We start from the raw sequence: 21763 nt of genomic DNA, 5'->3' as shown, positions 1-21763 counted from the left end.
TGGGGGTATATAAGACTGTGGAAGTAGACTCCTGGGGTATATAAGACTGTGAAGTTATACTATGAGAAAAACTTTGAAGTTAGACTTTGGGAGGTGTGTATGACACTGGAGTTAGAATATGTGAGGTATATTATACTGCATTTGGATGGTGGAACGATCTTCCATTAGCTGCTAGGACTGCAGAGTCTATTGATATCTTCAAGCATAGACTGAAGACTCACCTGTTTGTTGAGTTCTTGCCAGAGCACTAACTCTGCTCATACCACTTGCCGTTGTTCTTAAATTGTATGTCTGTCTATGGTTATTTGTGCTTCTTGGCAAACGTCTAACTTGCAAAACACTGGGTAATGATATTGACTACTGTAGTTTAGTAGTAGTCTGACTCAATGGTGTCTTGAATTCTAGCCTATCCGTACTATTACCTAGGATGTATTCTGTGATCAGAAGCAAAGCACTTTGTAAGTCGCTCTGGATAAGAGCGTCTGCTAAATGCCATAAATGTAAATGTAAGATTGAGTAGTTAGACTTGGGGAGGTCTATATGACTCTGGGGTTAGATATAAGGTATGTAAGATTGAGTAGTTAAGACTTGGGGAGGTCTATATGACTCTGGGGTTAGATATGAGGTATGTAAGATTCAGTAGTTAGACTTGGGGAGGTCTATATGACTCTGGGGTTAGATATGAGGTATGTAAGATTCAGTAGTTTAGACTTGGGGAAGTCTGTATGACTCTGGGGTTAGATATGAGGTATGTAAGATTCAGTAGTTAGACTTGGAGAGGTCTATATGACTGGGATTAGATATGAGGTATGTAAGATTCAGTAGTTAGATTGGGGAGGTCTATATGACTCTGGGGTTAGATATGAGGTATGTAAGATTCAGTAGTTAGACTTGGGGAGGTCTATATGACTCTGGGGTTAGATATGAGGTATGTAAGATTCAGTAGTTAGACTTGGGGAGGTCTATATGACTCTGGGGTTAGATATGAGGTATGTAAGATTCAGTAGTTAGATTGGGGAGGTCTATATGACTCTGGGGTTAGATATGAGGTATGTAAGATTCAGTAGTTAGACTTGGGGAGGTCTATATGACTCTGGGGTTAGATATGAGGTATGTAAGATTCAGTAGTTAGATTGGGGAGGTCTATATGACTCTGGGGTTAGATATGAAGTATGTGAGGATTTGCTGATCTCTTGCTTTATTGGTTTGCCACACTGTCAGAGCTGGCTGATGCGGACAGCACTAGACACATGCCTGTAGACCAACTCCACATAAACTCTGATCTGACCAAGCTCTTATATGTCACATGACCACGACTGAAATACAAACCTGATCTATAACCACATGTAAAAGTGACTGAAGTCAGATTTGAAATGATGGGATATTCTTGTGTCCACATAGCCATGAAAAAATCTGATCTGAGTCACATTAAGGCAAAATTCATCCTTCATCCTAGTAATGTGAACATACCAATATATGACAATACTGTCAATATACTGTTATATATAAGAACTGTATATTTTTTTATATTATCATATTATCTTTACTGCCTTTCTGCATTCCAGCAAAGCCTCAGTTTATATTTAATACTTAATATATTTATATTTGATATTTTTATAAACTATATTTATATTAAATTTTACTCAGCTGCAGTACATATTCTATATTTTATCTTTAACATTTTATCATATTTTGTGTTAACTTATTTTGTTAGTTCAATTATGCGCAATGACAATAAAGGAAACTATTTATGACCTTCACCTTTGCTCAGGTAGCCAATAATAATGTTTTGGCATTGTCAGTATATCCCATTACGTTAATAACCACGCTGGACACACACTGCCTGTTGGCCTGTGATCAAAGCAGTTATGGCATAAGACTTATTTATTTATAGGAATGCATAGGAATGCCTTTAATGCTGATAAAAAAGTTAGTGGATGGGAAATTAACCTCTGATGCACACTTATTTAAAGGATGTCCTAATAAAATGGCCTTTTGAGTGATCTTTGAGCTATATCCACATTTCAGTGAGCAATGACTATGTAAACATTAGCACAGCCTGGCTCATATTAGCATTCGTAACATGACAAGCAAAGTTGCCTGCACGGTGTCTCACATGCTTCATATCTACTCACCCAGGCTGTCCCAGTGTCCCAAAGGTCCCTACGAAGGGAGGGAGGGACGAAGGGACAAACACGGAGAGACATAATCAGCTGAGACAGAAGTGAATTGCAAAGTGTTTCGTCTTTATATCCTGTTTAACCTGCTCATAAGGATGATGGATGATCCAATCAAATGGACTGCAGCACAAATCTGTCCCAACTGCCACACAAATAAATCCTCTTTGGACCCAGTCTTGACATGCCCAGTGTGTCAGTGTGATGGATTTATTGATCCTTTTTCATAATTACTTGGTCAATGTTCTAAGTCGCCAACATGCTTTGTGTGCTTTTGGCAGCACATTTTCTGTCATTAAGGGCTGCAATAAACAAACAGGCCTCCACGCACAGGTCAAGAATGTGCACTCCCAAAAGTAGGACACAGCACTCTAGTTCACAATGCACAGACAGTTCTTAGGACGTGTGACAAAGGCTGAAGGTTAGCCTCGAATCCAGGTCCAGCAGGAGCTCTGACCAGAGTCAGCTCTGTGGTGTAGCAACCATTTAACCTTAATCCTCCCCTTCGGAGATCAATGGTCTCCATCACACCGCCTTTACCTGTGAGGAGCAGGTAATCTGACCAAAATCAACTAAGAGTTGATGACTTCTTAGCTTCACATTTAGACAGCGTCATAAGTGTTTGCTATTGCCTTGATCCTACACGGCCTGTACCAAAACTATTGAAAAGTTTAGCGTTGTTTCCTACATGTTCCCTATACGCTCATGGTTTGACATTTTAAGAAATAATTATTACACCTATGTCTGTTATAAATTCTAAGAAATAGGAGCCAAAGACCTGACTCCACGTGTTTTTTCCATGTCATCCAATGCTAATGACTGACTTATTGATTGACATGATTCATGAATTTTGAGTACAGAAGCCTCAGAAAAGGACTCCAAATGTTTGCTGAGTGGGACTACAGGGGATCAAAGTAAATAAACCTCTCACAAAGACACAAACACATTTTCATGACAGCAGGGTAGATAGAATTGTATCTTGCATTCCCTGCAGTCACAACTGTATTGTTGTTTTTGGGAGTAATTCAACAAAAGTCGCATCATTCCCAAAATGCTTTAATCAAGATCTAATCTCCAAGGTCTGATCTTCAAGGTCTAATCTCCAAGGTCTGATCTCCAAGCCTGCTTCTTGTGGTCCAAATGCTTCTTAAGTTAGAAGAAAAGAAAATAGTATATTGTTAAGTTACAAAGTTTAAAAATAAAGATATATGGAAAGAAGTTAAGCTTTTAAAATAAAATCAAGCATTAGCATGTATTTGCATAAAAATTTAATATATTGAATATAAGGTAAATTTAAATATTTTATTTCAGTATACACACATGTGCATGTAGATTTATCGCAATGAATTCTATTTTCCCATTGCTAACAGGGGTTTTACCACGCCTTTGTGAGCGTACCAGTTTTTTTCTCAAAGTTTTTCTTCTGGACGTTCATTGTCTCGTTGCATATCATGTCTCATTAGCATGTCTCATTAGCATGTCTCATTTGTCTTGGGGCTAGTGGCATCGCAATTAATTGTTTCATCCTAAAAATACACACGGCCATACCCAACTGGGACCAACGCACAAACGACACGGGACTCAGAGCGCAGCCAAATGTGTTGACTTTGCGAATGATGTGACAGTCTTGGTTGTCGTTGCACAAAGGCAAACTGGTCCAACGGCATAATTTCTGCAGAATGTTTGCAGTATAAAGCAGACAAATAGGCCCAAAGTACAACTCGACTTTCAACGTTTTAACTCAGTTTGCAGTTTGTTTCCATGTAAGCCCTCTCCTTCCATATTAGCTTATCTGAACACTTCACACAGAATCACTGTACCATTTTAGATTCTGAACCAATTTCTGTTGCTTTGATTTGAATTATGATGCTTGGTGAATTATGGAAATGATGGTGAATCTCGTCAGATTCTGTTGACGAGGAAGCAGAAAACATTTCAGTGGTAATAAAGTAGCGATTAGGAATCCACTCGCTGTAATCCACATCAGGTACTTTAAACTTGAATGAGATTTTTGTAGCTTACACTTCATAGTTTTTTAATAGATGTGTTTGTGTACAATTCATTGAATGTGACATTTTATTTACAGAAACATACATCACCTCCTTATTTATAATGAAGGGAAGAAAGAACGGAGGTTGTTTGTGTTGTCTTGAATCGCTGCGTCCAGCCCATTTAGATACAGTCATGCTTGCAGCATTTTAAATTAAGATAACACATTCTTCATAATTACCATGCAGGTTCCAGCAAAGTTTTTACTACCATGTAATTAGGTAGAAGGAGATTGTTATAATTGAGTAAAACTAAAACCCATATGCCTTGAAAAAGAGAGTGGTAATTAATGAACTGCTGTTTTCTTGAAGGTGAAATATTAATTATAGCTTTTTAAATGGAGTTGAAGAGTGCTAACTTTATCAACAGAATCTCTCTCCCTCTCTCTTTCTCTCTGTCTATCTTTCTGAACAAGCTGATGGTTTCTCTCCTCTGCCATCTCTTTCAGGATCACATTTTGTCATCTTCCGTTCCAGAGCAAATGGCTTTATGTGGGGACGGAGCGGGGAAACACCCACATTGTCAACGTGGAGTCCTTCGTCTTATCTGGCTACGTCATCATGTGGAACAAGGCCATAGAGTTGTGAGTGTCCATTACAAAGACACGCTAGTACAGGTGGCGTATCTACAGCCCCCAGCCATGCTATAGCAGAACTTAACATGTCCCTACACGCTAATGCTTGATTTTACTTATAACTGCTAATAAAGACAATTTCGTGGTCTTCCAATATCAATTAAGTCACTGCAGTTGGAAACATACCCTCCAACTGCGCAACAGTTTAGGAAAGGTTGTGGATTCTGCTAGACGGGCTATGTTGGTCTGGATTGCTGCTGCGTTGTGTAGCTTTGTGTGTGTTTAATGCAGCAATGTCTTGGTTGCTAATTTATCACACTAACTGCTTTGCTTCATTCTGATTGTAATTCTGATGTTTTCAGCTCAACTGTTTACATGGGATGTAATCTAATATGCGCACATAGAGTTGGACAGGTGGTGGTAGAGCGCAAAATGTTGCCTAAGCTGCCTTAACACGTGAAGAAGAAGACACATAAGTGGAATCTGTCAGCATAGGCTATGATATAAACTGTTTAATTTGTTCATAGCTCTAGTCTGTCCTGGCTTCTGTCTGTGTCTCGAGGTCATTAATTCTTGCTTGTTTCCATCAAGTCGTTCACTGATGTTGAGTTATTTTAGGGTTTGAAATTAAAATCACATATGTCCAATTGAGAGAGCCAGAGCAGCCATTTTAAGAAATGTATGATTACCACTTATGTCAAGATTGAGGACATGTGCAGAAAGACTGACAGTTTACCCAAAATGTGCTCCAATGTTATGAAATAGTTTATGTAACCTTTTTGGGCCATTTTATTCTGCTTGGGTTATTTATATGGAGCATTTTTATTTGGTCTGGGATTTTAAATGATTCTAATTACAATACATTTTGCTTCATTTGAATCCATCTAATATCATTCTCTGTATTTCCCAGTCTGGCATGATATGGTGCTGTTGTCAGCATACTGTACCAGATTACTGTTGCACATGTCACTCTGTGAGGTGAAGAACAAGGTGTTTCATAATACAGCACCTTGCCACAGGGTCTTATCCACACCCCACCCCCTACACACACACACACACATATATATTATATATATATATATACGAACACTTATTCTCATCATAAAAATGTGTAAGGCAATACCTCAGTCAGTCTCATGTGTGTTGCTCTGACAAACAAACAGCTTACAAATGTCAATTACATCTCCTCCCCCACACAAGCCTGGTAGCTCCGTCCCAGTTGACAGACGTTAGCCTTAGTAGTGGAATCAGTGTGCCTTTCTGAAGGATATTTAGGTCCCCAGCTCCTCTACCCACAATCCTCTGTGTTGTTTATACCTCCTCACAGGACGGTGTCAAGTATTTATAAGTGTAAGTGAATTACTCAAAACAAGATCAATCAATCAATCAATCAAATTTTATTTATATAGCGCTTTTTACAACAGTTGTTGTCACAAAGCAGCTTTACAAGTGCCGAGTCCTAGCCCCCAGTGAGCAAGCCAAAGGCGACAGTGGCAAGGAAAAACTCCCTAGTTTTTTTGCATGAGGAAGAAACCTTGAGAGGAACCAAGACTCAGGGGGGGAACCCATCCTCCTCTGGCCGACACCGGTCACCATGACAACAACAACAATATAGACAGAATGTAGACAGAATGTAAAAGATGCAATAATGTCCATTTAGACCGAAAAAGATGTAATAATGTCCATCATGGTGTAGGCATCCGGTTAGGCAGGAGGTGGCCGGCCAGGATGGATCGCTTGTCTCTCCTCATCTCATTATTCCTCAAGCAGGCGGGCAGCCATGTGGAGAAATGAAACAGGGAAAATTAGCTCTGTATGAGGACATATACGGGACAGGTAAAATTATAAACATTTCTGGAGTGTGGCAGCAACTCCGGCACTAAGTTAAATTATTACAGCCTAGCTAAAAAAAGGCAGAACCAGAAGGTAACATAGGCTTGGGGGCATTCTGAGACAATGGCATCCGTCCACTGCACTGTCAACAAACTTGAGTGACCACGAGCAGTGACAGGATGACAGCACCAGCACCCCAGTCTACCATAAAACCCTTCGTCTATGAACCCCTGGATCTGTACCTTTATCTAAGGGGGATATTAATTATCAAACGCTAGACTAAATAAGTGGGTTTTCAACCTAGATTTAAAGATTGTGACTGTGTCAGAGTCCCGGACACATTTAGGAAGATTATTCCAAAGCTGGGGGGCCTTATAAGAAAAGGCTCTTCCCCCTGCTGTTACCTTGTTAATTTGTGGAACTAATAACAGACCAGCACCCTGTGATCTTAGTTGACGTGGGGGTTCATAGTAGGAAATAAGTTCCTGGAGGTATTCAGGAGCAAGCCCGTGTAGTGCTTTGTATGCTAATAATAGAATTTTAAAATCAATACGAAATTTAACTGGGAGCCAATGCAGGGCTGATAGGACTGGTCTAATATGCTGAAATTTTCTAGTTCTGGTCAGAACTCTAGCTGCAGCATTTTGAACTACTTGAAGTTTATTTAGATTCTTATTTGAACATCCTGACAGTAGTGAATTGCAGTAGTCTAGTCTAGAGCTAACAAAGGCGTGCACCAATTTTTCTGCATCATCCTGTGATAATGCATTTCTTAATTTGGCAATGTTGCGGAGATGTAGAAAAGCTATCCTAGTAGTATTATCTATATATTTATCAAATGATAGGTCGGAGTCGAGTATGACGCCTAGGTTTTTGGCTACTGTGCCAGGTGTAATGGGACAGTCTGCAAGATTAAGCATTAAATTAGGAATTTTCTGTCTTGCGGCCTTAGGGCCCACAAGGAGAACTTCTGTTTTGTCCTCATTTAATTGTAGGAAGTTTAGAGACATCCAGCATTTAATATCTCTTACACAGGCCTCAATTTTTCCTAAACTGAGTTTGTCATCGGGTTTGGCTGATATGTAAAGTTGAGTGTCATCCGCATAGCAGTGAAAATTGACACCATGTTTGTTTATAACTGTGCCCAATGGTAGCATATATAATGTAAATAATAGTGGTCCTAAGATGGAGCCTTGCGGGACCCCATATTTAACCATTGTACGTTTGGATGAAATATTATTGAGCTCTACAAACTGATAGCGATTTGTTAAGTAAGACTGAAACCATGAAAGGGCTGTGCCTGAGACTCCAACCCAGCGTTCTAACCTTTCTAGCAAGATCCTATGATCAATTGTGTCGAAAGCTGCACTAAGATCAAGAAGCACTAACAGTGATACATAGCCTTGATCTGATGCAAGGAGGAGATCATTTGTTACTTTAACTAATGCTGTTTCAGTACTGTGATGGGGCCTAAAACCAGATTGGAACTTTTCAAATGTGTTATTCCTATACAGATATAGGCATAATTGCTGGGCAACAGCTTTTTCTATGATCTTAGATATAAATGATGTGTTTGAAATGGGTCTATAATTAGACAGCACAGTCGGATCAAGATTTGGTTTCTTGATCAGAGGTTTGATAATTGCTAATTTACATGATTTGGGCATGTGACCTATTGTAATGGATGAGTTAACTACAGTTAGAAGAGGTTCAGTTACAGCTGGTAATACCTCTTTTAATAACTTTGAGGGAACTGAGTCTAATGTGCAGGTAGTACAATTTAAGGAAGAAATTATTTTCTCTAATTCTGATTTTGGGAGTGGATGAAAAGCATCAAGTTTTTCTCCTGGTATGTAATTTAAATCAATATCAACCAAACCAGATGACATACCAGTTGTATTGCTAATAAAGGGTTTTATATTTTGTCTAATATTCTCTATTTTATTATCAAAGAAATCTATAAATACATTACTAGTGAGGTTTACTGGAATCTGAGGTTCTGTGCCTGCTTGATTTTTTGTAAGTTTAGAAATAGTATTAAAAAGAAATCTAGGATTGTTTTTATTTTTCTCTATCAGTGAGGCTAAGTATGCTGAGCGTGCTTTAGTGAGTGCCCGTTTGTAGTCAATAATGCTATCCTTCCAGGCACAGTGGAATACTTCCAATTTAGTAGATCGCCATTTCCGCTCTAATTTACGTGCTATTTGTTTTAAGTTTCTAGTTTGGTCGGTGTACCATGGGGCGAGCTTTTTGGATCTAGCTTTTTTATATTTTAGTGGAGCTACTATATCTAGAGCTGATCTGCAGGTATTCTCTAAGTAGTCGGTTAGACTATCTAACTCTCCTGGATCGGATGGCGAGTGGGCTAAAGCAGTTAAGTCAGGGAGGGTTTCAATAAACTGTATTGCTGTTGTTGAATTTATTGAGCGCTTTATACACTGCCGAGGAGACGGGCGGGTATTTATGTTAAGGTGAAAATCGAATTTTACTAAATAATGATCGGAGATCGCTACGGTTTGCGGGAGTATGTTTATATTATCTACGTCGATACCCAGTGTTAATATTAGATCTAGGGTATGATTTCGATAATGTGTAGGTCCTACTACGTTTTGTTTAATGCCGACAGAGTTCAATATAGAAGTAAAAGCCCTTGTCAGTGGATCCTCCGCATTATCAAAGTGTATGTTAAAGTCTCCTACCATTATTATTTTGTCACTACATACTGCTAAATTTGCTGCAAAATCGGTGAAATCGTTTAAGAAATCTGAGTAAGGCCCTGGTGGTCTGTATACATTAGTTAGGGAGAATGTACTTTTATTTTCAGATGGACTAATTACATTAATAGACTGCATCTCAAATGAGTTTGAGATATCTAAGTATTTCTGATGAATTTCTAAACAATCACGATAGATTATACATATTCCACCTCCTCTGCCTGACAGTCTAGGTCTATGTATATAACTATATCCCACAGGAGTGGCTTCGTTTAGAGTTAAATAATCACCAGATTGAACCCACGTTTCAGTTAGACAAAGAATATCAATTTTCTGGTCTGTTATAAGTTCATTTACAAAAACTGCTTTTGAGTTGAGCGATCGAATATTGATTAATCCAATTTTCAGATCGGTCATATAGGTTGTAATAATTTGATGTGAAGTCTGAATATTAGTTAAAAACTTCGGGCGGACTATTTTCTTATGATTTAGTTTAACCCGGGGCACAGACACAGTCTCAATCCTAAGGGAACTTGGTGACGCCTCTAAGCAGCTCGCAGACAGGTTTAACCCGTTAGTCTGCGGCCTGGTCGCGACCCTGGACAGTCAGCAGCTCCTAGTGCTACTCTGCCGACTAACTAACAGGCTATGGGCTATGCTGCAAGATAACAGGGCAGCGCCATCCCGGGTGGGGTGGACACCGTCCCTGCCTAAAAGACCAGGCTTGCCCTCGAACTCTTCCCAATTATTAATAAAGCCCACTTGATTTTCTGAACACCACTTGGACATCCAGCGGTTTAGCGACGTGAGCCTGCTGTACTGCTCATCACCGCGCCGCATTGGGATGGGGCCAGAGCAGATTACGGCATCGGACATCGTCTGGGCTAATTTAACCACCTCTTTAACATTAGCCTTAGTCACCTCTGACTGCCGCAGACGTATATCGTTGGCCCCTACATGAATCACTATCCTAGAAAACCTCCTATGAGCTAACAGTCTAAGGTTGCCACTAATGTCCGGCGCTCTGGCTCCCGGTAAACAGCTGACTGTAACCGCTGGTGCCCCTACAGCTACAGCTACTTTCACGTGCCGAACTATAGAGTCTCCTATCACCAGAGTCTCCTCAGCGGGTGTAACACTGAGCGGGGCAAACCTGTTTGACACGTGAACCGGGGAGTGGTGCTCTGGTGGGCTAGCGCTGGCGTTAGCGGTAGCTGCAGCCCTCGCTCTCCGACTACGCCGCCGAGACGTCACCCATTCACCCCGCTGTGAGGGCTCTATTGCCGGAGTCGCGGAGGCGCTAGTTCTCCCTGGCGCGTCCACACCTACTACAGACCCTGTCCCTGTCTCTCTATCCCTCAATAATGAGTGGACGCGTCGCTCTAAACTTTCCACTTTCGCCACAAGAGAAGTAACTAACTGGCACCTCTCACAAATACTATCACTATTACTGTCGGTGGCGAAAGGGTCTAGACTAAACATGCCACACTCCGAACACGGGAACAAACCAACACCAGCCATGAATAAATCAAAACACTTACCGTGTCTAGCCGATATATAAACTTACGCTAGCTGATTTGTGAAGGCAGAAAATTGGTCAGCGGCCGGAATAAAACCTGTAAAATGTATCTAGGAATGCAAAAGGTAAAGATTAGCACGTAAATAGATTATTATACTTTAGAAAACAATTTCAAAATTCGCTCCGCAACAGCGTCGGTCAGGAGGAAGCAGCGTCGGCAGGAAGCGATGAGACAGGAAGAGCACTCTGTGCAAGTTATTTTGAAGAGCCGTTGATGACTGACACTTGCAGAGAGTTTAATTACATTTAATAATATTGCTGCGTCGCTAATCATGAGGTAACCAACCGTATTTCTGTATTGATAACAGCTTCAAAATAGCACCATACACTGAAAACTAGGTTACTGACTAATTATCAGACTTAATTAATCTTCAAAGCTCCAAGATTTCAAATCAGGGGTTTGTTCCCATGCCCCTGTGCTAATTCTTGTCAACACAGTCATGTGTCTTGACAGTCACTGCAGAAACATTTACTGCTGCCTCCCCTTTTCCAGTGTTTGTCGAAACACTCAAACAGTTCAGTGAATTCATCCAGAGGAGTCATAATCTGGCCAGAGAGTGCGGCCATGTGTTACTGACAAGGGCAGCACCAATGCACTATTCATTGTACTGGAAACCAGGGATCGTCAGGTCAAAATCAAGGGCACACACACTAAAAGAAAAAGCAGACTATAAAAAAAAAATCCTGTAGCCAACACTATGCAAACACTGACAAGCTTAGTGAGACAAATCTACTACACACAAAGACTTGTTCTGTTCTTCAGACAGCTCTAGCCAAGAAAGAGATGCTAACAGATTAAAGCCCTCACACAGTAAAAGGAGAGACATGTGTGTAGGCCTCTGTGTTTTCAGCTGCGTTTTCTCACCTTCAGCGTTGCTCTCAGACCAGTAGAAACATCCATCCCTCCTTTTGACCCGCTAAGCCTGCGTTAGAGGTATCAAAAACCTTAGCCAAGTGCCACATGTTCTTAGCATGGCTGCGCTCCTTCTCGTGTTCTGCCTCGGAGCGGTGTGCACACGCCTACGTCTCTGACTTATCTGCTTTTCACCCTCAGCACTTCTGAAACCTCTGTGGAAATTCCTCCCCAGTGCTTTGGGTCACAAAGCGTGTTTGCATTGAAGTTAACATGCCGCGTTCAAACTAAGTATTTTCAACTTTCCCTTTGGAAGTTAAAAATCTGCAGGGGAAACACATGGCAGATGATTAAACAGTGAAGATTTTTATGGGCAAGAATCATGAGCAAGAAGTTCTTTAATTAGCAGAGGGCTGATAGCAGCATGAAGCCCCTGTACATATGGTGTTTCTTCATAAACGCCTTGGCTCGTCACTGCTGTGTGAGGCCACTCGACATCTCAAGTGTCTCATAAGCTGCAGAAGACAAGTGCAATCGCCTTTCGAGAAGCTCATGCAACCGCAAGACACCAATATCCACTTTTTTTTTTGCCAGTGTTTTTTCCCCCCACCTGGCTATTCAGGCCTGTTATGAGTGAGATTGCATTTGCAATTGTCACAGCAATCCTAACAAGCTTTCCCAGGCACAGTTCAGCTGCTGCTATCTGTCTGCCTTTGAAGTTGAACCCAGACAGAAAGGAGGGTGGTCCAGACCACCGGAAGCACATTTGCACTGTTGACACCCCCCTGACGTTCTCCAGGTGTGAGAGATAGGAGAGAGAGCTGTCAGTGCTGTCGGAATATGACGGCCAAATAAAAGTGCCCGTTTTATGAGCAACTGGGGTTGGTGTTTGTCCTGAAGTTGCGTGTCTGGTTGATTCAATGGTGCAGGCCAGGTCAGGAATGATAAGAAAGAAAGAGAGGAATTGAAAGACAGAGCATTTGGGACTTTCTACATCATCCTGTCGATAAGTGCAGACCTCTTGTTCACAATTTTGGTATCACTTTTGTCCCTTCAGCACACGCACACACACACGCACACACACACACACACACACACACACACACACACACACACACACACACACACACACACACACACACACACCATGCTACCCCTCAATAATGCTCTTTATCATCTCTCTTGCTATTGTGTTTGGTATTGACCCATTCTGGAAATACACAGCTCTGGTTTCTGTTGGAATGTAATGAGCGTAACAAACGCTTTACATCTCTCCATAATTAGTGCAATTATTTTCTAGTTAACACAGTTTATCAGCTCTCAGATGTCCTGAGCCTCAGAGGGAGCGCGCGCACACACACACACACACACACACACACACACACACACACACACACACATGCATGTATACAACCGCTTTTCTGCATTATGTGTGCATTGCGTGCATCAGATTATTTCCGCAACACAGTGTAGGTTAAAGGTGGAGTAGCTAGACCAGCAAGAGCACGCTAGTCTTTGAAACTACGACCATCAGCCAAACCCACTCCTCCAAAACACAAGAATGCGCGCGACCTGAATGGAGCTAGAGTCGATGAGCGCGCGAGAGGTGCACGAGGCGTCAATCTTAATCTCTATATCCAACCGGCTCGCGTCTCCCCCGCACGTGAGAAAACGCTTGACTTAATCAGAACGGACGTGAGTCTAAATAACGAACATGAGTGTCACTGCTCAGGCCTGTCAAACTAGTGTGTTAACACTGAGGCATTTTCCTGAAAATTGAGCTTGATGCAGTAACTTATTGCTAGCTAGATGTGCTAACGTAAGATATCAGACAAAGCTGAAAACACCAACAAGGTTAGCAGTAATGCACAGCCTAAGCCTGATGTGAATGTTTATATTTTTGAAATTATTTTGAATATTCAGCTAGTTTGATCCATGTTCGCTGAGAACACAGTTGCAGTACTGACACACCCAGCTAACTACTGCTGGAAAGACCCATGTTTACATTCTTGTTTACATTTACATTCACAGCATTTGGCAGAATGGCGCACAGGATGGAATAATGATAAATGATAATAGGAAATATACCTCTTATTGGTAGTAGCTTTTTCCACAAGCTGTTTTAGCTTTCAGCTATTTTCTGAAATGGGCTGAATGCATGAAATTTGGAGAGTGGTCCCAGAAAGACACTGAAAGACCAACAGAGAGAAAGTATTCAGATGGCCTGAAGAGGGAAAAGTCTGCCCAGAACAGCTGTGTGTGTGTGTGTGTGTGTGTGTGTGTGTGTGTGTGTGTGTGTGTGTGTGTGTGTGTGTGTGTGTGTGTGTGTGTGTGTGTGTGTGTGTGTGTGTGACAATTATCCTGTGCTCACGCCGGCCTTCCGCTGTTTTAGAGAGCAATAATAGGCTCTGTGTGGCAATCAAGGAGACGCAGATATGAGAGCTTTGCTCATTCGGTGTGACAACGATGAACGAGGCTGAGGCAGACTGTAATTAGACCTGGACACTGTGGAGAGAGACGGGGACAGAGAGGTCCAGAGAGGAGGACAGGGGGACAGAAAGAGACTCATTAAACACTAGTACTATTTATGTGTGATCTCTCTTCTAAGTTGCTTGCACTAGCTCACCCACCCTTTCATACTTTATCAGAATCCGTGACACCTGCTAATGACACATATATATTATATATTCTCAGTGTCTCTTCAAGATTTTAATATTTGTCTGTTTCACTGTGTTGCTTTTAGGATCATTGAGAAAGAAAACACTCATTTCACAGCTGTGAATCTGTGTAAGATCAGAAACTCAAGTGCCTTAGAAACCAGCTCCTTTAAAACCATGTTGGCATGAGGCAGGAGGGTGAAGAAAAAATGAGATACAGAAGCAGAGACTGATCTGTGTTTTATCCTCATGAGCATCATCTTGAAATATCAGCTGTTGCTTCCAAAAGCAAAAGAACAATCAATGTGGCACTGGTGGAGTTTAAGATGAGATTTAGTTTAAATCAAATGGAGTAGGAGAGGAAACTTTTTTCAACTTTTAACAAAGGTCTGTTAAGGTCGCAGGAAAGAGGAGGTACTGAATTTTAACTACTCTCTACATTATTCCTGTCTGTAGTATTCTACCGCCGTCAGACCCTGAACATTTTCAACATTTCATAGCTTCTTTCCTTTCTGTGGGATAGTCCATAATGTGGTGAATTGATATTAAGCCCTGAGAGAGAACATGTGTGTGTGTGTGTGTGTGTGTGTGTGTGTGTGTGTGTGTGTGTGTGTGTGTGTGTGTGTGTGTGTGTGTGTGTGTGTGTGTGACTTCAAACATAAGAATTTAGGTCAAATCATGCCTGACAGTCCTTTTTTTCATTGCTGTTACTTCATCGTCAACAGCAACAGCATCCCCCTGCAGCATCAGTACCATGTATCAGATTGATGAGTCAGGGTCATGGAGACACACCCCCCCCCCCCCCCCCCCCACCCCCGGGTAGCTGACGCTAGCTCATTAGCATTCACCTTTACTTTGAAGGTAAAAAAATATATTTTCCTTCATCTCCTAAGTGGCAGCATTATTGACCCATCCACATCAAAAATATCTATATATACAGCAAGTATTTTCGCAAGTGTCGAATTTGCAAGTGTAGCAAGCAGAGCTGTGCTCGCGTAGAAGAGCTTAAGGCGCGTTACTCTTTTTCTTTACTGCGTCCCGCTAGTCACACCACATACTTGCTGCTGCATACCACTTGACCTTATATGGGCATCCTGTTAACGCAAATAATATCAGTGTTCTTTAACAGCATTTTCTGGCGCTAACATGTCCTGCCACAAGCTACCATTCTGGTGTCGGTGTAAGGGGAGAAATTCTCCACACGTATGTGAACATTGCCAAAATGGCGCTAGAGCAGGCTGTTTGTAATAACTGAAGTACAGGCAGCAGATACGGTATATTGATCACAAGCAGCCAAATTTACCGTTTGTTCTTATAGTTTTGTTGATCGTCTGTTGATGGGTGACCTAGAAATTTGTTGCTTGGTACGGATTAAAAACATACAAACGTTCAGTGTCGGCCACAATATATGGAAATGACATGGCGGAAAACGTTGAACAAAAGGCCGTACTACACACTAAATGTTAGAATAACAGAGCAGATAGAAGGCTAATAGTATTTATGAGTAAAGGAGAGTTAACTCTCATGCACATATGCCCTAGGCCATCCTGACTTAACTGCTGATATTGTTTTCCTCAACCCACTTCCTTTTTACAGTGTTGCCATGACACCAGTGTTCAAAGACAGGATATAGGTGTTGTTGTGGCCCCTTGTACCATCTTTAATTCCTACACTGTGTATCCTTGCAGCTGTAGCTGTGCTGCCTCTGAGCGACCAGCCCTTTCATCGGACTGTTCTCAATGTTTGTGCCAAGAAAGTACTTTCTATCTCAGACTATTTGTGCTACTATTTAATGACAGGAGGTTTTAGTGTTATTCAGGCTGGTGGTTTGATATATGGCGTTTGTGTCGAGGAACATGTGCAGTGTTAATGGAATTGGCCCAGTGGCTCTAGACAAAATGCATACAAATGGTTCTTTGTGTTTGGTCACACGAACAGCATAATTTAGTACATATATAAAAATACAAATAACATACATGTAGCATAGGGTGACCATATTTTGATTTGGGAAAACCAGGACGCCTTGGGGGGGGGGGGGGTTGTTGCATGTTGCGTACTGACAGTCACGCTGTCTACATTGTGATTAAGAACAGGGCTGCCCTCACTGACGCGGTCAGGGGTTACGCCGTGTGCAGTGCCCTAGTGCCTGAAAATTTTAATTTTATTGGTCCAATGAATGTTATTTAAAAAACAGGACATTTCCTCACTTAAAAAAAACCCCGGGAAACCCGGGACAGGACGTGAAATACGGACATGTGCCGGAAAATATGGACATTTGGTCACCCTAATATAGCAGAACTTGCCCACTACATTCATGTCACCTGCCACAAGTGAAGCAGAGACAGAGAACAAGCAGAGACAGACAGACCAGCTACTGAAGGACAGACAGACAGACAGATAGACCAGCTACTGAAGGGCAGACAGACAGACAGACAGACAGACAGACAGACAGACAGACAAACCAGCTACTGAAGGGCAGACAGACAGACAAACCAGCTACTGAAGGGCAGATAGACAGACAGACCAGCTACTGAAGGGCAGACAGACAGACCAGCTACTGAAGGGCAGACAGACAGACCAGCTACTGAAGGGCAGACAGACTCCAGGTGGTGCAAACCAAAGAGAAGGTTGTGATCAATGACTCTTGGGATTGCTCCTAAATCATGTCAAACTAACAGAGCCACCTGTAGTCTAAAATACATGACAATAAGATACCGGATGGTTTGCTGAAGTGGTGTGATGCTATTGAACTTTTGGGCTAGCCATGGTTTTTCCATAGGGAGCACCATATTCAAACACAAGGTTGCTCATAAGAGAGTATGATACCACAGCACCTTGGACCAAATTAAGTTATTGACTGATTTTGTGGTTGTGTCATTGATTGACATTGTGGTTGTGTCATCTGACCTGAGAACATGTTTTTTGGACACTTGGGTGAAGGTGCTGAACTATCAGCCATCTGGTGGTGAGCTGGATCAGATGTTGAAGGTCTTGTTGGCCGAGACATGTAGTGAGTGTCTCGCGTGTTCTGGAGTAGATGGAGTGTGCATGGACCTATTCAAAATAGTCCTCCAGTGTGGAAGTGGCTGCATATTACTGGGGCCAAAATGAGGAAGATCATCAGATCGTTGCTCAGCATTGTTAGTGAAGTTCAGGATTTGACTTTGACTGAAAATATTATCAGGTGTTGGAAACCAAGTAGCACCAGAGGCTATTGGGGGGGGGTGGGCATATTCAATCTCCCTGGCTCATGTAATTTGGAAATGTCTGTAGTAGCAAGGCTCTGGGGGTGGAGGAGATTCACCCAGGACCAATGAAGGCCCTGGATATTAGGGGTCTGACTCTACTGTATATCATGGACTGTGGAACAGTGACTGGATTGGTAAATGATTTTTAAGAAAGTGGCCTTTTAGATTTACGGACCACATTTCTCAGCTTTCTTGGAAAAGTCTACGCCAGGGTACAGGAAAGGCAATTTGTTGGATTTTTGAAAATCTGGTTTCGTACGGTTGGACGTTCAGAGCACCTGCTGGATGAAGTAAAAGGCAATAATGCATCCTCTGTCTCAACAGCCGTCTAACTGCTGGACTGTACAGTGCAGGCAACTACTCTCCTGTACGGTGTTTATTTAAAGACTAAGATATAGACTTGAGTAGGGGGGTCATTAACGTGTGATGTTGATGTGTTATGAGTGATGTTTTATCTGTGTTGATGTTGTGTAAATTACTCAGTTGTCTCTGCTCAGAAAAACAAATTTCCCCTTGGGAAGAATTAAGTTTAAAGCAGGAATATTGTGGGTTTCATCCTGGCCATGGAACAGTGTTTTTGCTCTTTACCCTTTCCCGGGTAGGTGAGGGACTAAAGGGAGTTTGTCACTGCAGTGTGTTTTGTAGATCTGGAGATGGCACATGTGCCCAGAAACGTTCTGTACAAGGTGCTTCCAGGTGTTGGGGCTCCTACTGTGGGACGTTTGACCCCTGTGCTCCATGGGTTAGAGATGTGTCTCGATTCCCTCCTCCGTTTTGTGATGTTCATGGACATGAGTGCCAGGTGACAGACAGGAGGGCGTCCCATGGGGGGAACCGGAGGATGCGTTCCTGCTATTTGCAGATGATATTTGCTGACAATATTGTCCTAGCTTCCTCATATGGAGGTTTATCTGCCACTTAGCCACACTCACTCTCCACGATAGGTTGAGGAGCTCAGCGGGCCAGGAGGAGCTCAGGGAGGAGCTCAGGGTGGAGCTCAGGGAGGAGCTCAGGGAGGAGCCTGCTCCTTTGTGCTGACAGAAGCTAGTTGAGGTGGTTCAGGCGTTTGATGAGGAACTCTCCAGGGCACCTCCCGCTGCAGGTGTATCAGGCACAGCAAACCAGAGCGAGGCTACAGGGTAGACCCAGGACCTTTTTGGGGATGCAGTAGAAGCCCAGAAATAAGGCATAAGACTGCAGGCATGTGTGGGCGTGGCAGAAATGTTCTTTGCTATTTTCAAGACATGTGCAGGCATACTAATCTGGCACAGATTGATGGCGTTAGAAAAAAGAGGTTGGGACTGAATACATGATCTGAAGGTGTGGTTAAGCGTGCCACTGCGCAAACCATATTTCATGGATGAGAAACATCCATGTCATGAAAATCCAGAGTTACGACATCAAAATACACAACACTATTATGAAAATTAAGTTAATTTTGACACAATCAATTCTTTACATTATTTAAATATCATTTTCCATCTATAATGGTGTGCTGATATCCTGCCTGATTCACATTTAATTGTCATTATTTAATTGCTTTTCCTTATAAAAAAAAAATGATTCAATTAGTAATTAGGAGGTATGTTTGTGAGAACGGTGACGTCCTCGTGTGCTTGCTTGAAGTAAAGGCTGTGAAGCGTTTGCATTTGCACTAAGAACAGGTCTGAGAAAGTGGCAGCACTTAAGTGCTATCTTAAGTTAAAATGGGTTCAAGAACACCATCGCACAGGTGGGGTTTAAATGTCACACCACCTGTTGCATCACTTCACCCACATTATCGCAGGTGCATCCACCAAATTAAGAAACTGCGGTAAATACACGTGCTCCATACCAAATTAGTAAAATGCTGCGTTGGGCGGCTTTAACGCCCCAGTGCAGACTCAGAATTAGAGTCCATCTTCCCCTGGCTGGACTGAGCACACCTGCAGACCCAGGAGGAGGTGGGAGGAGGTGAGGACTGAGACACCTGGTCTCCTCTCTTACCTCTGCTGCCACTGCCACCCTGAAACTAAGTGGAAAAGAGGTTTTTACGAATATGTTCTATTTTAAGTCTCGACTGTACACTGACGACAAGAATATCATAGTGGATTGTACAAACAGAAGACTTATTATTTAGGCTCTTTTCTTTGCAATGACTTGCGCAGAGATGTCAGTAGAACACATCGGCTCCTTGTGTAGCAAGCCTGGTGTGGGGAATAATCTTCTCATGATCAACCTTTGCTAGGGCACTTGGACTCTTAACCACATCCACATTAAAACAGGCAACCCCTCGTCATTTTGTGCTGTGTGTGGCAGTTAGATCTCTGCACTTGCGTGGGAGAGAGCTAGAAACAGAGGGGGGATCGGTTGTCAAAAGCCGTTATGCTTTTGCTCTCTCAAGCTTTGCCTTTCATCCCTCTCTCCTCTGTCTTCTTCAGCTCTTCTTCTCACATTTAAACTGCAGCCCAACTCAAAAACCGCACAGTCTCCAGAATACAGTTGTCCTCGACAGTGCAGCTGTAGTCTGAAACTGGCACGGTAGCTTAGGATCCAGTGGAGACCTTTGCCCTCTGACCCCTCTTCTTTGGCTTTACACGGCACTTTTCTGACATCCTGACATCATAAACAGCTGAAAAACATTTTTTCAGCAGGAATCAATAGAGACACAGAGAATAATGATTGTGTGGATACACCTGATATGGTCATTTGAGGGAAACAGTAGTTAACACTGCATTAGCAGTTACCGTTTCAAAGAACTGTAAATATTATCAACAATTTTTAAGCAACTTGGTGTGTGAATAAAATATTAGGATGAATTTATATAAAAATAGAAAAAAATAGAGACTGTATGCAGATCATAATTTATTAACTTTAAAATTGCAGTACTGTTAAATGTTTATTTCTTTGAAACTTGTCTTTCATAGATCTACAAAGACACACCCAGGTCCTGTCGTCCATCTGAGTGACAGTCCAAAAGATGAAGGAAAGGTATGTGTGTTTCCTTCTTTTTATCTTCCGCTCAGTTGTAGTAACGTGTAGATTTGAGGATTACATCGATTTTGGAAGCACACAGACTGGCTTGTTGCTGAATTCTTCAGTTGTAAGAATGGATATATTTCAGCTGCGTGTGGCCAACTCCATCTTCCTGAGGGTGTGAGAAGCAGATCCCCTGCTCTGGTTTTGATCTGTCCGCCTTTACAATTAGAGGACCCGATCCAGTTCGATCCGGTCTGATCCGGTCTGGTCCAGTCTGGTGGCTATGGCCCCCTGTACAGGCTGTGTACACGTTCGTGTATACGTTTGAGAGTGACCCCATGTAGTTTTTGCCATCTTGTGTTTTATCGAGATGTTGATATCCCCTGTGTCATGGGGTATCGTAATAAAAACATGAAAAACATTCAGTACTTCACATGTGTTAAGAATTCTGCAAAAGGTTCATTTTCCTTAACATGTTTTACTTGCAGAACCTTAGGGCCCTCTAGACACCTTCTCCCTTTTAAATTCAGTGTACTTTCCCAGCAGTCTTTGCATGTCCCCTTGGCAGGCGCCCTTTGGAGTGGTCTTTAGTGTGTTGTTAAATTAGCCCGGCACTGGTATCTACATCCTGTTGCTAGGGTCCCTTGGTCTTGCCCCAGAAGCAGCTCTCTCAGGTTTCCATGGAACAAGACATTCACAGCACTCACAAGGTCTCGCAAGTGAACATATTCCTGGGCATAATTAGCATGGAAGTGGAGTGTGTGGTTAGCAGTGGCCCCTTCTCCAGAGTGCTCGTGCTCAGGGCTGCTAGCCCAGTGGACACAGGGAGGTGTAATTGTCCTGAAGAGGTTGTGTCTTTACACTTCCCATATGAGCTGCTGTATAGCTCACATTAGCTACCTGACCTATTCTTTTAGTCTTCTGTATCTGTTCTCTCTCTCTCTCTCTCTCTCTCTCTCTCTCTCTCTCTGTGTCTCTCTCTCTATTAATTAATGCCATTTTCTGTCATTTATATTTGAGACACATTCAGAAATGTTAGACACTTTTACTGGAAAATATGTATTAATGTGAAACTATATCCTCCTCCTCAGACCTATATTTCTGTACTTAGGATAACAAAT

General features: G+C 42.2%; 1 protein-coding gene and 1 long non-coding RNA gene across 2 annotated transcripts in view; one reads left to right on the top strand and one right to left on the bottom strand.

Moving 5' to 3' along the window:
- Window positions 1–21763, top strand: part of LOC143511536 (uncharacterized) — a 139260-nt gene that overhangs the window by 51684 nt on the left and 65813 nt on the right. The window contains exons 5-6 of the mRNA XM_077001139.1: window positions 4675–4809; window positions 20591–20654. Of these exons, the coding sequence (XP_076857254.1) occupies window positions 4675–4809; window positions 20591–20654 (199 nt within the window). The remainder of the gene's footprint in view (window positions 1–4674; window positions 4810–20590; window positions 20655–21763) is intronic.
- On the bottom strand, window positions 10261–12112 carry LOC143511812 (uncharacterized). The gene is made up of 2 exons (XR_013130284.1): window positions 11792–12112; window positions 10261–10976 (listed from the first exon to the last, which is right to left on the bottom strand). It is a non-coding gene; the product is annotated as an uncharacterized LOC143511812 (long non-coding RNA).

This window comes from Brachyhypopomus gauderio, chromosome 4 (assembly GCF_052324685.1).
Source record: "Brachyhypopomus gauderio isolate BG-103 chromosome 4, BGAUD_0.2, whole genome shotgun sequence".
NCBI classification, from domain to species: domain Eukaryota; kingdom Metazoa; phylum Chordata; class Actinopteri; order Gymnotiformes; family Hypopomidae; genus Brachyhypopomus; species Brachyhypopomus gauderio.
Note: the sequence above shows the minus strand (reverse complement) of the source record. Positions and strands in the feature narration are given on the sequence as shown.